Source organism: Oncorhynchus kisutch, linkage group LG20 (assembly GCF_002021735.2).
Source record: "Oncorhynchus kisutch isolate 150728-3 linkage group LG20, Okis_V2, whole genome shotgun sequence".
In the NCBI taxonomy this organism is placed as follows: Eukaryota; Metazoa; Chordata; class Actinopteri; order Salmoniformes; family Salmonidae; genus Oncorhynchus; species Oncorhynchus kisutch.
In genome coordinates, this window is record NC_034193.2 from 42,817,542 (window position 1) to 42,833,085 (window position 15,544).

Genomic DNA, 15,544 nt, shown 5'->3' on the forward strand with positions numbered 1-15,544 from the left:
CCTACTGTGAAGCATGGGGGTGGAAACATCATGCTTTGGGGCTGTTTTTCTGCAAAGGGACCAGGACGACTGATCCGTGTAAAGGAAAGAATGAATGGGGCCATGTATCGTGAGATTTTGAGTGAAAACCTCCCATCAGCAAGGGCATTGAAGATGAAACGTGGTTGGGTCTTTCAGCATGACAATGATCCCAAACACTCTGCCCGGCAACGAAGGAGTGGCTTAGTAAAAAGCATTTCAAGGTCCTGGAGTGGCCTAGCCAGTCTCCAGATCTCAACCCCATAGAAAATTGTTGGAGGGAGTTGAAAGTCTGTGTTGCCCAGCAACGGCCCCAAAACATCACTGCTCTAGAGGAGATCTGCATGGAGGAATGGGCCAAAATACCAGCAACAGTGTGTGAAAACGTTTGGCCTCTGTCATTATCAACAAAGGGTATATAACAAAGTATTGAGAAACTTTTGTTATTGATCAAATACTTATTTTCCAAAATAATTTGCAAATCAATTCATGAAAAATTCTACAATGTGATTTTTTTCCTCATTTTGTCTGTCATAGTTGAAGTGTACCTATGATGAAAATTACAGGCCTCATCTTTTTAAGTGGGAGAACATGCACAATTGGTGGCTGACTAAATACTTTCTTGCCCTACTGTACGTAAGCTATTAAGATGGCGCTGACAGGTAGGGCAGCCGTGCTTCTAGCTTCCACAAACAGTTCGCTACACCCGCAATAACGTATATAACCATGTATTTGAAATAGGTTATAACTAGGGCCCAATGGTTATAACACATGGACAGTAAGTCCTTCTGTCCGTAACTATGATTCAATTAAGAAAAAGTGCCGATTTTTAAGTCCTGCTTACTGGATTAAGTCTCTTGCAGTAAATTTCCCACAACAACCAAACTAAAGCCTTATTGACTGATTACCTTTCTGTAAAGTTAGAGGTATGCATCGTATATGACTGGCCGATTAATTTGCCTATTTCTAAATCAAACGCCTTATCAATGTTATTTTCAAAAGCCCAGTCATGACACTTGACCCCCTCTTGGCACGATGCCTAGCATTGGCTTCTATGTCCTATTTACGAGACGGTTCTCGCCCTTCTGTGGTGCGTGCCCAGTGGCTGTCATGCATCTTGAATGGTGAGCATCTGGGAACTGGAGGGGTCAAGTTCAAAAGTGGGGTGGGGACGAGTGTGTCTAATAGGCTGTGGGTGAAAACAGAAGCTGTGGTTATTGCTACAGTCATGGCTGGCGATATGAGCTACGTCCAGTGCTTGTGACAGGATGGTTGAAGGGACCCAACTCCGGGGGTCACTCATCATCCAGTTCTAGAACTTGACCTGTCAGGTGACAGAACCTAAAATAGCCCTGTAAGAGAGTATATAGAGGTCTATACGCAGGCCTTGGATTTCAGAACAGGACTTGCCCCGCTGTCTGAAACATACAGGACACTGCACCACGAGAGCCATTGACAAAAGAAGAAAGGCTTTTTTGAAGGACATATCTTAATTCAATTTCACTGCCTTTTGGTTTATAATTTTACTGCTGAAAAAGGAATGCAGATTTTCATCTGAAGTTTATCTTTGAACAAGACTTAAGTTTCTTAAGGATGAAGTTCTACCAGGACCCAGTCTGCCAGTCCAGAGGTATCAAGGCTTATGGCCCCAAAGAGTCCAGCAGCTCTTCTTGCGCCCACTCTTCTCCACAGATCAAACCAGTCCGCAGCGTCCACTTCCCCAACGACATCGTGTTCCAGGACTACATCCGGCAGGGCGAGCTAGACAGGATCAGACTCTTCATCAGAAAGAGGAGGGTCAGCCTGGAAACCATCTACCACTCTGGTGAGTCACCATGAAATCAGAACAAAAATGAAACCATTTTAATCCATTCAAGAGCTGGAAGCATCAGAAGTATCTTCATGTTCTGGTTCGATTTCAACTGGGCTTAACAGTTCCAAAGTCGTGCTCATTTGTAATCCCTCCAGTATTGGTGCAATGACTTGTCTCTGTAGCACGTGCAGTAATGGAGTAATGCCTCGGTATAAACTGTTCATTGAGTGTTCCCTTCAATGTCCCTACAATTAACCTGTACTGATGCTATTTGCCATCCATTCCTATCGACTGCTCTGCAGGTATGGCAGCGATCCATGAGGCCGTCCTCTCTGGGAACCTGGAGTGTGTGAAGCTGCTGGTGAAGCACGGAGCAGACATCCACCAGAGAGACCTGGAGGGCTGGACACCTCTCCACATGGCCTGCAGCGACGGATTCCCTGACATTGCCAAGTGAGTCAACGCTCCTAGCATACCCACAACATCTACAGTCACTAGCTTTAGTTTTTTTTATCCACACACATTAAGCGAGGTCAGTGGTCTCTCGCACAAGTGGGACTTCAGCCGATGTACTATTAACATCAACTTGAACCATTGAACGCTCTGACTAACTCGTATTTATGCTGCTGGCCATGTCAATGCAGCATCCCTGCAGTTCAGGAATTCAATGCACTTCAGGATAGGTGAAGATTACGTTTTTTACATCACTGGGACACAGCTCACACCGCCGGTTTACAGTGTCAAGTGCTTGCAAGCAAGACAAACCAAAACACGCATTGGCTGAATTTTGAGTAGCCCTCGTACGCCAATAGCAGTAAGTTACACTGAGGATCCGCCACATTCCTCTAACCCTCTGAAGAATCTCACGTTTATCTATCTCTGCGCGGCACATACAATTTGGATACTTTCTTCACTGGCTGAATGCTTTTTTTCTGCTTCTCCCACTAGGTACCTGCTTTCTATTGGCGCTGACCCTCGGGCGGAAAACGAGTGTGGGGAGACACCTGCCGATCTCATCGACTCAGAGGTCACGGGGGTTCGAGAGCTGAAGGGGCTGCTTGGGGTGGAGGACGACTGAGCTCTCCTCCTCATCTAACTTTAAAACTCCACTGAATCTTCAGTCTCCTTCCTCGCCCAGGCCTCCCGGTTGACCCTCGACAATGGAATTAAATGGACAGATCGGTAGAACAGTCATTCTGTGCCCTCCCTCCCTTGTAGAGGTCCTGGAGACATATATCTGGTCTGGTGGGAGGAAGGTGGCCTGCCAACAGTAGATGGTTGCCTTTGAGAGTGAACTGAACTATTGCTGGAAAGGGGCTCCTTCAGGCAATCTCAGCAGGCATGTAATGTAATGCTGTTTGCAGGTGCAGAAGTTAGCTTTTGTACTTTTTTCATACAGGGTGAACGCAGCACTGAAATGAATTAGATAGCAGTCTGGTAATGAGCTTTTTGAACTACTTTATATAGTTGATGTGTGAAAGCTTTTTTTGGAAGTTGTGAAACATGGATCTGTCGTTATCCTCTTGACTCATAGGGCCATTCTGAAATGGGGCCTACTGCCCACCGCAGTAAACCAATGTGATAGGTCAACTCTACCTACTGACAGCGTTTATAGTTCAAGATTTGTCATTTACATCATACAACTTTTACATTTGATAAACGAAGACTGCATATGTACCACATGAATATGTACATTGCACTTTACCTCTATACATTTGCAAACACCACTGGAATGGCTAATTGTGTGTTTACAATTGCTTTTACAATCATAACTGAAACTGTGTGCAATCAATTGTGGTTACACCGCTTTGAAAAGAATTGCCTTTTATACATTTTTTCATTAAAATATTTTCATATTAAAACAACTTAGTGATCTATTCGTCTTTATAAACTACTAGTATAAGAACTTGACAAAACTGTTTGAAGGGAAAGAAAAGGTATTCTTTTGACTTTCATTTCAAACTACAGTAACCAATCTTGGTTCCAATTAACCTTGGTGGACTAAGAAGCACTTCTAACATTGAAGCAAGGAACAGTTCCCGGTAGGCAGGCTCCGGCCGGGGATCAAGTTAATGATTGTTAATTGGACCAGCTCTCTGCAGGAAGGTGATTATCCATGCCTCTGCACAATGAGTACTGTACAGTATTGGCTGAGGTGCTGGTTTCTGATGGATTTAGAGAGACAAGTAGAATTTGGGAAAGGGCGGCTGAGAAAATCAAAAGCCAAGTCAGGGTTGTGCTTTAGCCACAAGAAAATACCCTATCAGTATTAAGAGTGGAAGTTTCCCGTACACCAATGATCTAGCATCAAACTATCATACCCCTAATGTATTAGTGGACTGTATGTAGCTGATCCTGTAGAGTGGTTTGAGAGAAGTTGTTATGTACTTCAGGTGGGGCTCTACTTTTGGTTTGTTCCACGTGGTCTTGACCGTCAAAACAATAGCGCATATACACAGTGAACAAAACATAAGGAACACCTTACTCATATTGAGTTGCAACCCCTTTCGCCCTCATAAATGCCTACATTTGTCAGGCATGGACTCTACAAGGTGTCAAGTGTTCCACAGGGATGCTGGCCTACAAAAAATGTAAGTGCTTTTGAATGGGGTAGTAGGTGCCAGGCGCACTGGTTTGTGTGTAAAGAATTGCAACGCTGCTGAGTTTTTCATGCTTAACAGTTTCCCGTGTTTATCAAGAATGGTCCACCACCCAAAGGACATCTAGCCAACGTGACGACTGTGGGAAACATTTTTGGTCTTGCCCATTCACCCTCAAATGGCACACACACACAATCCATATGTCATTTGTCTCAAGGCTTCATCTACACTGATTTAACAAGTGACTTCAGTAAGGGATCATAGCTGTCACCTGGTCAGTCTGTCATGGAAAGAGCAGGTGTTCCTAATGTTTTGTACACAGTAAATCTCAGGGGCTATTGATACCAATTCAATGAATTTGCATTGATAAAGAGGAAAATTACTCTCATACAATGTAAATAACCGAGTTTGAGAAAACCACTATATAAATGATCAGTACAGTAGCAGGTCAAGATTAAATCCTAATCACATATTTATTCACACACCCCTCCACATAATACAAACAATGACAGCCTCAGAGAAGAGAAAAAAAAGTAGCTGGAAATGTACAACAAAAACAGAAGCATATGTATTCCGAAACACTAGAATCCTCTGATTCTGACGCATCAGTCTCTTTGAAAGGCATTCGAGCGATGTTCTCCAGATGAGCTCATTCTTTGAACTTCCACTCCTGCCGACACATGGGGCACTGCTGCTGGACCTGCTGGGAGTTGAGCCATTTGAGGATGCAGTGCATGTGGAAGCAGTGGGAGCACTGGCCCCAGACCAATGGGCAGTCATCTCCAGGAACCTTACCTGGAAAGTAGACATTACGTTGCTGAAAAGTCTCCCCTCAAGAGAGAGGATAAGTGTCCATATAGTCACAATGTTGAACACGCCATGATATCGAAAAGAACAATTGATGCATGACCGTCAAGATATGAATGTGTCAATAGACATACAGTGCATTCAGAAAGTATTCAGACCCCTTGACTTTTTCCACATTTTGTTACATTACAGCCTTATTCTAAAAAGGTATTATTTAGATTTTTTCTTCTTCATCAATCTACACACAATACCACATAATGACAAAGCAAAAACAGGTTATACATTTTTGCTAATTTATAAAAAATTAAATGAAGTATCACAACATAACTTTTCAGACCCTTTACTCAGTACTTTGTTGAATAACTTTTGGCAGTGATTACAGCCCTGAGTCTTCTTGGGTATGACACTACAAGCTTGGCACACCTGTATTTGGAGAGTTTCTCCCATTCTTCTCTGCAGATCCTCTCAAGCTCTGTCCGGTTGGCTGGGGAACGTTGCTGCACAGTTATTTTCAGGTCTCTCCAGAGATGTTCGATCGGGATCAAGTCTAGGTTCTGGCTGGGCCTCTCAAGGACATTCAGAGACTTGTCCCGAAGCCACTCCTGCGTTGTCTTGGCTGTGTGCTTAGTAATGTTGTCCTGTTGGAAGGTGAACCTTCACCCCAGTCTGAGGTCCTGAGCACTCTGGAGCAGGTTTTCATCAAGGATCTCTCTCTACTTTGCTACATTCATCTTTGCCTCAATCCTGACTAGTCTCCCAGTGCCTGCCGCTGAAAAACATCCCCATTGTATGAATATGCCAGCACCATGAATATGCCACAGAAGAACTCTAGAGCTCTGTCAGAGTGACCATCGGTTTCTTGGTCACCTCCTTGACCATGGCACTTTCTCCCGATTGCTCAGTTTGGCCGGGCGGCCAACTCTAGGAAGAGTCTTGGTGGTTCCAAACTTCTTCCATTTAAGAATGGTGGAGGCCACTTTGTTCTTGGGGATCTTCAATGCTGCAGACATTTTTTGGTACCCTTCCCCTGATCTGTGCCTAGACACAATCCTGTCTCAGCGCTCTACGACAATTCCCTCTACCTCATGGCTTGTTTTTTTGCTCTGACATGCGCACAACTGTGGGACCTTATATAGACAGGTGTGTGCCTTTCCAATTCATGTCCAATCAATTTAATTTATGGACACCTGAGCTCACTTTCGAGTCTCATAGCAAGGGGTCTGAATACCTGTTTTCACTTTGTCAATATCGGGTATTGTGTGTACATTACTGAGGATTTTTTAAATGTTTTTATCCATTTTAGAATAAGGCTGTAACGTAACAAAATGTGGAAAAAGTAATGGAGATTGGAAACTTTCCGAATGCACTAAGAAGCATATCGAGTTCGTGCATACATTCATTTCAGGGAGTTAGTAACATGTTGATGAGACGTGGAATAACTCAGTAGTAAGTTAGTAAGCAGCGTTATATAGAAACTCACAGTCTGGGCAGCAGCCATTAAAAGACATCCTGCAGATCCCACAGTTCTCATCATTGGCCATCCACAGCCAGGATGCCACGCCGTTCCACTGCTTGATTTTAACCTTCATCTCCCGTGAACCTGATGGGCACACGTTGTATGAATGTTCAAAGTGGCTAGCTTAGCTAAATACTAACGTTAGACCTCTTCACGTTAGCTTAGTAGCTAGCTACCGTTACAGTAACCAGCTGTACACAGTAGTTTAATTTCATGTTTGCTCGTCTAGAAAGCTGGTGCAACACATGATGTTACTTCGCTGTTGACATTTGGAATAACTTGCTTTTAAGTAACATGGCAAATGTATTAAGATTTTAAAATGAAGACAAAACATTTCCTGAGAGTTCCCGACACATTTAACGTTACATCCTCGAATCGGGGGAAAACATCGCCACCCATGCCCGTGGAGGATAAAGAGGTACAACACTGCCATCCAGAGCGATGTTTATTTAACTAGGAAACAAATTAAGAACAAATTATTATTTACAATGACGGCCTAATCCGGAGGACGCTAGGCCAATTGTGCACCGCCCTATGGGACTCCCAATCACGGCCTGTTGTGATACAGCCTGGAATCGAACCAGGGTATGTAGTGTCTCGTCTTTTCCTTTGATTTATTTACATTTGAGAACGAATTGAAATAGAAAAATCTAAAAAAACATTGTCAAAAATAAATATATGGTGGTCTCTTTTGACTGTACACTGCCCCCCAACCAGAAAGGTACCTTTATGATTGCAATGCTGGATAGAGGCACAATACAGCAACAGAGAGGACGTTTGGTCGTGAAAGACGCGCTAAATCGAACGGAAATGCTAGTGAGAATGCATTTACGTCACTTCCTACAATTATTTTTAAGCCCACTAACGTCACTCAAACTTTAGCTATTCGCCATTGATTAGCACGAAGGAACGCGGCTAGATTTTGCTACCAAAAACGTAATTATTAAAGTTAATTTTCCAATTATTTGGTGTTCTCTAACACGACAAGTGCCACCATGGCTGATAAGATGGATATGTCTTTGGATGACATTATTCAACAAAGTAAGAAAGGTGGAGGTGGCCGCGGAAATCGAGGAGGCCGCAGCCGAGGATCAACGGGTCGAGGTGGGAGTGGAGGGCGACCCGGTGGCGCTGTCTCCGGAGGCCGGACAGGCGGATCCGGGCCCATGAGGGGTCGACAGAACTTCAGCGGAGACAGAAGCGACAGCAGACCCACGCCATACAGCAGGGTAGGAACACGGAGGATCACAGAAAAAGGAGGAATGGCAGAGGCGACGACGACGAATGTTAAATAATTTAGCTGATCTTGTTAAATGTGCTGCGACACGTACGAGGTAGTTCGCAAGGTTGCTGATGGATGTGGAATTATCATCGGGGAGTGCGCTATAGGGCACAACCCAAAGAAGAAACCACTGTTCAGAAACGTTTTTTTAATATGATAATGACGTACAAAGTCGTGTTTGGCTTCAGGTCAAACAGTTGCTAACCAGCACTATTGAATGTTACTCGCCATGTCCTATGTTTCTGGGAGGGAACGCTAACTAGTTAGGTGACGTTAACGTCTTGTTCACACTCGTTGGCCACTTCAAAACGGAGCTGATCCGCAAAGCTAGCTAGCTAACACTTGTTTGTAGTTTGAATGCGACCTGGCCCAGATATTCACCTTTGGTCTGCAAGACGTGTACCTCGTGTTTTTTTTTTGGTAGTCCACAACTTCTTGATCCTATTTTGTCGACTGGCGCATTATTGGCCATCCATTAAGTTACAGATTTGTCAAATAATCAAGAATTGGGACTGTTAACGCAACGAAGCTAACAAAATGGCGACTCTCAAAATGGATGTTCTGTCAACTGTGCCACCATTCCTGTGCAACAGTTTTTTTTCTTCTTTTTTTTCATATTTTGACCCAGACTGCAAAGCACAACACCCCAAGGAACTTTATTGAACTTTCCATGGTCGGTTAAGGGAAATGACTTTCACACGTTTTGAAGGAAGGATTTTTCTTTGGATGGACTTTTTCGTCATTTGGAGTTGAAGCAGAATCTGGATGCTGTCCTTGCCATCGAGATCAAGTCAGTTTTTTGTTGTTGCCTACACTGCCATTCTAATTACCTACACCACCTTCAAACCACCTGTAGTGCAGGAGCCATTTTGAGTTGGAAGTCCTGCCGTCTATCCTACTAGCTTAGTTTTGGTTCTTATATTCATTTCATTGTTTTTATTAAGTAATATGTATGCTGTTACACTGACCATGAATCCACCATAGATCATTGTCTAAATGGTAGTGATGAAGCAAGATTCCCCTGCCTGCCTAAGCAACTGACTCAAATGTGCTCAGTCTGATCAGCAGGAGCAGGGGAACCAGAAGTCAGCAGCTGCATTTTTTTCATTCTACCTTTACAGCCCAGAGAGCTTCCGGACAAATGGCAACACGACATGTTCGAAGGTGGCTTTGGCGGTAATGCTGGTGGTGGCGGGGGAGCAGGCGGTGGTGGTGTAGAGACTGGCGGCAAGCTCCTTGTCTCAAACCTTGACTTCGGTGTCTCTGACGCTGATATCCAGGTAATTTCTACAGTCAATCGAATACAAAGATGTCGGCCTTTTCACCGAACCGTTGATGTTAAACATGAATTATACCGGCCATATTCCCTTATTGTGTGTGTTTTTTCAGGAGTTGTTTGCGGAATTTGGTACATTGAAGAAAGCGGCTGTGCACTATGACCGGTCTGGCCGCAGCCAGGGAACCGCTGACGTCCACTTTGAGAGGAGGGCTGATGCACTCAAAGCCATGAAACAGTACAACAATGTACCACTCGATGGTGAGCTTTAATTTGAGTTAGTTGATATTATTTTGAAGCTAGTTCGTCATAAAATGTGGCCATTGATTAACGCTCCCGAACAACGATGCCTAATCTTATTTTCCCTTTGCTCACAGGCCGCGCCATGAGCATTCAGCACGTCACATCACAAATCAGAGACGATAACCAGAGACGACCTTCACAGAGGTAGGTGATTCTATAAGCTTTCTTTTATCTTGTCATGTATGATATTTTTTTTCTTCGTTTTATAAATCTGGTGAATCCCAGTAGTTCATTGATTATCTTTGAATCTGTTTGCAGTTCAAACGGAGGCGGTGGTGGGTTCAACAGAGACCGAATCGGACGCCCCAATTTCTCAGAAAGGCGGGGAGGCGGAGACAGGCGGGTAGGCAGAGGCTCCAGGGGCAGGGGTAGAGGCGGACGTGGTGGAGGCAAACCACAGCAGTTGTCTGCTGAAGAGCTGGATGCCCAGTTGGATGCTTACAATGCCAAGGTAATTGCATGAAAGTGAGGAATTTATATTCCTATAATGTAAGGGGCTTTATCTTTGTAGGTAGAATATGGTCCTAATTTCAACTTGTTTTTAATTGCAGATGGAGACCAGTTAGAATTCCCAGAAGCACTCATTTGAATCCCTCACCTCATCCCAACCCATCTTCGTCCTGTCGGATCTGAAGCTTTTTGACTTTGACCTGAGAAATGGACCAGATCTTTTACATTTACTGTTCTTAGGCATCATTTTAATGTGTGGGATGGATCTGGCTTTTCTCCCTTTTTAATATTATGAACACTTTTTGTACCATTTATTTTTGGGATGATTGTAGGTTTTTTGGGGGGGAGTTTTTTGTTGCCCTTTGCCTCCCCTTCTCCTTGTGCATAGTTGTAATAAACCTATAAAACAAACTGTTCCAGTGCATCTGCCTCTTGTTGAAGTTCTGTAGGACACTAAGGGCTGGTTTCCCACACATTAAGTTTAGTCATGGTGCAAAGCTGTTTCGGTGTAAATTCTCTTAAGAGCTTAATTAGCCCTGGACTATGCTTTGTGTCCAGGAAACCGCCCCTACACGCCTGAAAGGCACTATATGGTCAATATGGCATCTGCATTGGCCATGCAGCATTTATGGTGATATAGCCTCTGCAGAGGTCAGGGTATACACACTAGTGCTTTGTGGCACAGAGCTGTTGTGAAGTGAGTTTGTTTATGCAGGCCCTCAACTACTGTCAACCAATCAAGTCAATGAGTTATATGGAGCCTTCCGCATTGTTGCAAAATTTAAGGCACATGGTGATGTGGTATGGAGCTCAATTGGGCCTCTGGATGCTCCAATAACATCACACCCATCCATGTGATGCTTCTGACCACATTCTCATATCAAGCATTAATTAATTGGATCTTTGACCTCTGGTGGGGATGATCATTCTAATTACCTAAACCACCTGTAGGGCAGGAGCCATTTTGAGTTGGAAGTCCTGCCGTCTATCCTACTAGCTTAGTTTTGGTTCTTATATTCATTTCATTGTTTTTAAGTAATATGTATGCTGTTACACTGACCATGAATCCACCATAGATCATTGTCTAAATGGTAGTGATGAAGCAAGATTCCCCTGCCTGCCTAAGCAACTGACTCAAATGTGCTCAGTCTGATCAGCAGGAGCAGGGGAACCAGAAAAGCTAAAGCAATTTTATAACATGCACAACACTCTTGTGAGATTGTCAAACCCAATGAATATGTCATGTTAATTTTCATATTAGGTTTGTGGTTACTACAGTGTAAGAAATTTTCAATATCACATCACTGACTTGTTCGATTTTAGTTTAAATGGTCGAAGGACCAGTTGATTAGTCTTCGGTTCGCAATGAAGGATGGGGACCTAATAAATTGACCTACAAAAAATCTACCGTTTTAACATGTGAAACTATTCAAATGAAGTGTTTAAGTACACTTCCGCTACTTGTTCAAGACTTCAAATTAGCCCCACCTAAAATCTCTTTAGGGTGCGCGGCAACTGCACGCCACCTGCAACGAGCGTGCGCGCCGCGGCATAGTTCCCGGAAACGAGTTGTATGGGGCGGCGCCGTTCCTTGTTCGCCATACTTGCACAGGGAAGAGCAACAGAAGCACTTATTCTGCTAGAGCCTGGGAAAAAAACAGCAGGAAAACGGTAAAGACCTGCTTTCACAACCTATACAATAGTTAACGATCAAGCACAGAATGGTTCATTATGTTTTAGACTTACTTTGTATCTGGTGTCATTTCGTCCCAACTTTGCTAACTAGCAATTTGCTGATTTGTGTTAGCATGCCAATCACGGTAACGTTATAGCCTGCTATGGTATCTAACGTTACATACTTCACACCCTGGCTGCAGCAGTGCCCATATGTAGCCAGCGAAACATTAAGTAAACGTTGGTCTACTGTTAATATTTTGTTCTGCTCCAGTGGGACTTATGTAAAAGCACAGGACATTTGTAACAGTTTGGTTTAATTTGGTGGCAGGTAGCTAGAGTCCAACACCCATGTTACTAACTAGCCAGCTAGCAATCCTCGTGCAGCTTGATGACTTGCGGCAGTGTCTAGCCGTTCAGAGACTAGTTAGCTAATGTGTTAACATCACTGACTAGCTATTTGGCTGTCTTTGACGTTTACTTTGTCGCCTGAAACAGTGTTAAATTCGACGATTAGGTAACCTTTGTTCTTTAGATAGTGTAACACATTGTTTAGCTAATTATGTAGCTTTTCGTTTGGATTCTCATGTTAGCATCTGTCCCTGTCAGTAACTAACGTTACATTAACCGGTCAGTCTATCTTTGCAGCAAGCTAACGCTACAACTCAAGCTATCTAGCCACCCACAGACAACAAAATCATGGAAATGAGGTTTATTTTTTAGATGTTTCTCTTCCAGGAAGTAACTCAAGTTCATAAAGCAATGTTGATAAGATAATAAATGTTTTGACATACTATATTGATCTGTAGTGCACACTGCATACCCAGTTCCATTGCAACGCAAATGATAATTTTACAGCTGGTGGCTGTGTAGAGTATTGTCACTGATTGCACAGGAGAAAGAGACTGTTCTGCACCTGTGCAGAGTACAACTCATTTTGTTCACAAGTTTGAATAAATGAGTCATTATTTCAACTATAATTACTTTCATCCATTAATGTTTACTGATGCAAATTCTAGTTGGTGAATGTGAGAGGAAATTCATAAGCGTAGGTAGACTTATTTCCTCTGTCAACCTGAATGTTAAGTACCACATCCTATCTGCTAGAAACAATTGACATCTTCCTCTGACTGGGCGGGTGTAGTGGACCCTTTAGACTAGAAGCCAGGACGACATTGATTGAGCCCTGTACGATGGAACATCACAACTCATTAAATTGAGCATCCATTAAGTTAGCATTGGAAATTGCTTTAAATTATCATTAATTGTCAATGGATAGTCAATCCGTGACAAACAATCTCTCGTATATGCTCAGGAGCTTGCAGATGGTTATGTTTCTGTTCTGAACATCCCATGAGCTTGCCAGCTGAGTTAAAATCAGACCAACAAACACCTGGCCCCTACCTCCCAGACAAAGTTGAGGATTTTGCCTAAGAGTAGGGAATAGGAAGTGAGATTCTACTCTTAAGTGGCACTGAAAAGTTTAGTGCAAATCATTACATAACATTAGCTCTGAAACAACCTGACATTTGGTCAAAAGTTTTCTATAATCTGACACACATTTGCCAACCCAAACAGTTGAGTTATTTGGTTAATTATGTTGTATAGAGGTCTTCACGGGTCCAACCAAATACCAGTTCAGGGTGGGTCTGGGTACAAAGTGCAAGCTTTTTCCTTGGATATGGCCCGGGCCTTATTTGATTGTCTTTGAGTCTTGGGTCTATGTAACTACAGCTGATAGACCCGAATGGACCCCACCACAGCTCCGCATAGCCTATAGCATATTTGTTTTACACAAATAGAAGGGTTAGACGACATATACAGACCTATTCATTAAGCAGAAGATCAACTTGGCTGATATATATATATATATTGCTTTTCCATGGGTCTAAACCTGGACCCATTAGGTTGGTCGTCGGGTCCACGTCTGATTGTCCTCGGGTCTGTTCTTGCAAGATGGAGGTAGGTCGACCACTGGTGTCTGTGTGTAAAAGCAGTCGGTGTGAGTCTGCAACCTGGTCTTAGAACGTTTCGTATTATTCTTTACGCAGATCTAAGAGAGTAGATTTCGTATGGAATGTATTAATTTGTGGATACCATCATCCATTATGTATGATTTGTTACGAACCAATTTGTTGTGGCTACCGTTAGCTATGCTAGGGATTAAGGTTAGGAGTTTGGTTAAAGGGGAAGGGTTAGCGGGCATGTTAAGTAGCTAACAAGTAGTAAGTAGTTGCTAATTAGCTCAAATGCTAAAGTTGTCCATGATGAAATTTGAACACACAACCTTTGGGCTGCTAGATATTTGCGTTATACGCCCACCCGACCAACCACCCACCTTTCGATTTTGCCTTAAGTAACCTTCTGTCTTATGTAACCATATCCTACTAATTTGAGTGTCCCTGATTTACATTTACTATCCTACATCAAGTCTGAGACCAGGCTGGAGTCTAAGCAGGCCCCTGGCTACCCTGTGCTCAGGCATGTTTATCACTGCAGTCAAATCCATGTTCCACTGTCTGCAGGGTGAGCTCTCTCCTTCTGTGGCATTCCACCCAGCCTGCTAGTTCAGACAGGTCAGGAGGCTGGATGTATGTTAGCAGAATCACTATTATTCGAGTCACGAGCAAGTCTCAAGTCACAAGGTCCGAGTCCTAAGTAGAACGGGTCGAGTCTCGTGTCAAGTTCAAGGCGTGTATTCTAAGAGCAAGTCACGTTTTTTTTAAAGTCAAGTAATATTAAAATCTATACATGCAATGTCTTGTTCAACCACAATTCTTTGTCTATTTATTGAGGCTACCGTATAACCCTTTTCATTATTTTGTCACCAACACATTTTGATTATAGAATTGTAAAATAGGGACCTTGTAGCAGTTAAACACCAGTCTCAAAGTCAACAGTGAGGAGGCGACTCTGGGATGCTGGCCTTCTAGGCAGAGTTGTAAAGGAAAAGCCATATCTCAGACTGGCCAATAAAATAAAAGATTAAGATGTGCAAAAGAACAAAGACACTGGACAGAGGAACTCTGCCTTTAAGGCCAGTGTCCCAAAATATAACGTGGCTTCTTTACGTCATGTACCTACATTATATAGGTATGCACGGTAGCTTTGACCTCGGTTTTTAACATCGGCATTAAACTAGACGTTGGGCCGACACGAGGTTGGCAGTTTTAGCTGATATCGGCCGATTCCGATATATCGTGCATCCCTATAATGAAGCTTACCGTTGAGCCAATCACATGTGTGTTTGAAAATACTCCGTCAGTATTATATGCTGACCACACCGTGCGTTGCAAAATAAATGTACACGTTATTCAGTCATTGCACCCACATTGCTCACGCACGTCAACGAGTGTCTGTGTAACCAGGTACTAAAATAGAACTTGGTTCTATTTGTGACGCAGTGCAAGTCCCTCCTCTCTCCTCATTGGTTTTTGAGAGCATATTTCCACGTGGGTGATTGCAAGATGAATTTAGGTCCACATTCCAGTTGGTGGTATTGAAATTTTTTAACCATTTAACTAGGGAAGTCAGTTAAGAACAAATTCTTATTTACAATGACGGTCTAGGAACAGTGGGTTAACTGCCTTGTTCAGGGGTAGAACATTTTTACCTTGTCTGCTCGGGGATTTGATCTTGCAACCTTTCGGTTACTGGCCCAACGCTCTAACCTCTAATCTACCTGCCACCCCAAACAATAATGCACCTTCAAGTTGGTTGCCAACCGCCATATTAAGTCATGAGAAGTAGTCTGAAATGAACTCGGTTTACCTTTTTTTAATGTATGGATTAATTGTCCGCTTAG

The 15,544-nt window shown here is 43.1% G+C and overlaps 4 protein-coding genes across 7 annotated transcripts in view; 3 read left to right on the forward strand and 1 right to left on the reverse strand.

The window, feature by feature from the left end:
* Positions 1 to 629: 629 nt before the first annotated feature.
* On the forward strand, positions 630 to 3,690 carry LOC109865888 (protein phosphatase 1 regulatory subunit 27-like). Its single transcript, XM_020454384.2, has 3 exons — positions 630 to 1,843; positions 2,134 to 2,284; positions 2,780 to 3,690. Exons 1-3 carry the CDS (start codon positions 1,612 to 1,614, stop codon positions 2,907 to 2,909), a joined length of 513 nt encoding a protein of 170 aa, XP_020309973.1. The 5' UTR covers positions 630 to 1,611; the 3' UTR covers positions 2,910 to 3,690.
* A 1,189-nt stretch (positions 3,691 to 4,879) lies between these two features.
* LOC109887857 (anaphase-promoting complex subunit 11) lies at positions 4,880 to 8,266 on the reverse strand. 3 transcript variants are annotated; one of them, XM_031799198.1, is made up of 3 exons: positions 7,480 to 7,575; positions 6,719 to 6,838; positions 4,880 to 5,226 (listed from the first exon to the last, which is right to left on the reverse strand). In XM_031799198.1, the coding sequence occupies exons 2-3, from the start codon at positions 6,825 to 6,827 to the stop codon at positions 5,081 to 5,083; spliced, it is 255 nt and encodes an 84-aa protein (XP_031655058.1). In that variant the 5' UTR covers positions 6,828 to 6,838; positions 7,480 to 7,575; the 3' UTR covers positions 4,880 to 5,080. The 3 variants fall into 3 exon arrangements, with proteins under 3 accessions (XP_031655058.1, XP_031655059.1, XP_031655057.1); XM_031799199.1 differs by lacking the exon at positions 7,480 to 7,575 and adding an exon at positions 7,242 to 7,466; XM_031799197.1 differs by having other exon boundaries at positions 6,719 to 8,266.
* LOC109888012 (THO complex subunit 4-like) lies at positions 7,609 to 10,487 on the forward strand. The gene is made up of 6 exons (XM_031799196.1): positions 7,609 to 7,983; positions 9,158 to 9,316; positions 9,426 to 9,573; positions 9,690 to 9,759; positions 9,874 to 10,066; positions 10,167 to 10,487. Exons 1-6 carry the CDS (start codon positions 7,750 to 7,752, stop codon positions 10,179 to 10,181), a joined length of 819 nt encoding a protein of 272 aa, XP_031655056.1. The 5' UTR covers positions 7,609 to 7,749; the 3' UTR covers positions 10,182 to 10,487.
* Positions 10,488 to 11,571: 1,084 nt separating this feature from the next.
* The window catches only part of LOC109865733 (rho GDP-dissociation inhibitor 1), a 33,322-nt gene continuing 29,349 nt past the window's right edge, over positions 11,572 to 15,544 (forward strand). Inside the window, exons 1-2 of one of the 2 annotated variants that reach the window (XM_031799200.1) lie at positions 11,590 to 11,736; positions 13,647 to 13,701. The gene's annotated coding sequence lies outside the window, so the exon portion shown is untranslated. Of the gene's footprint in view, positions 11,737 to 13,646; positions 13,702 to 15,544 lie in introns of both variants that reach the window. The other variant, XM_020454137.2, reaches the window with a different exon arrangement.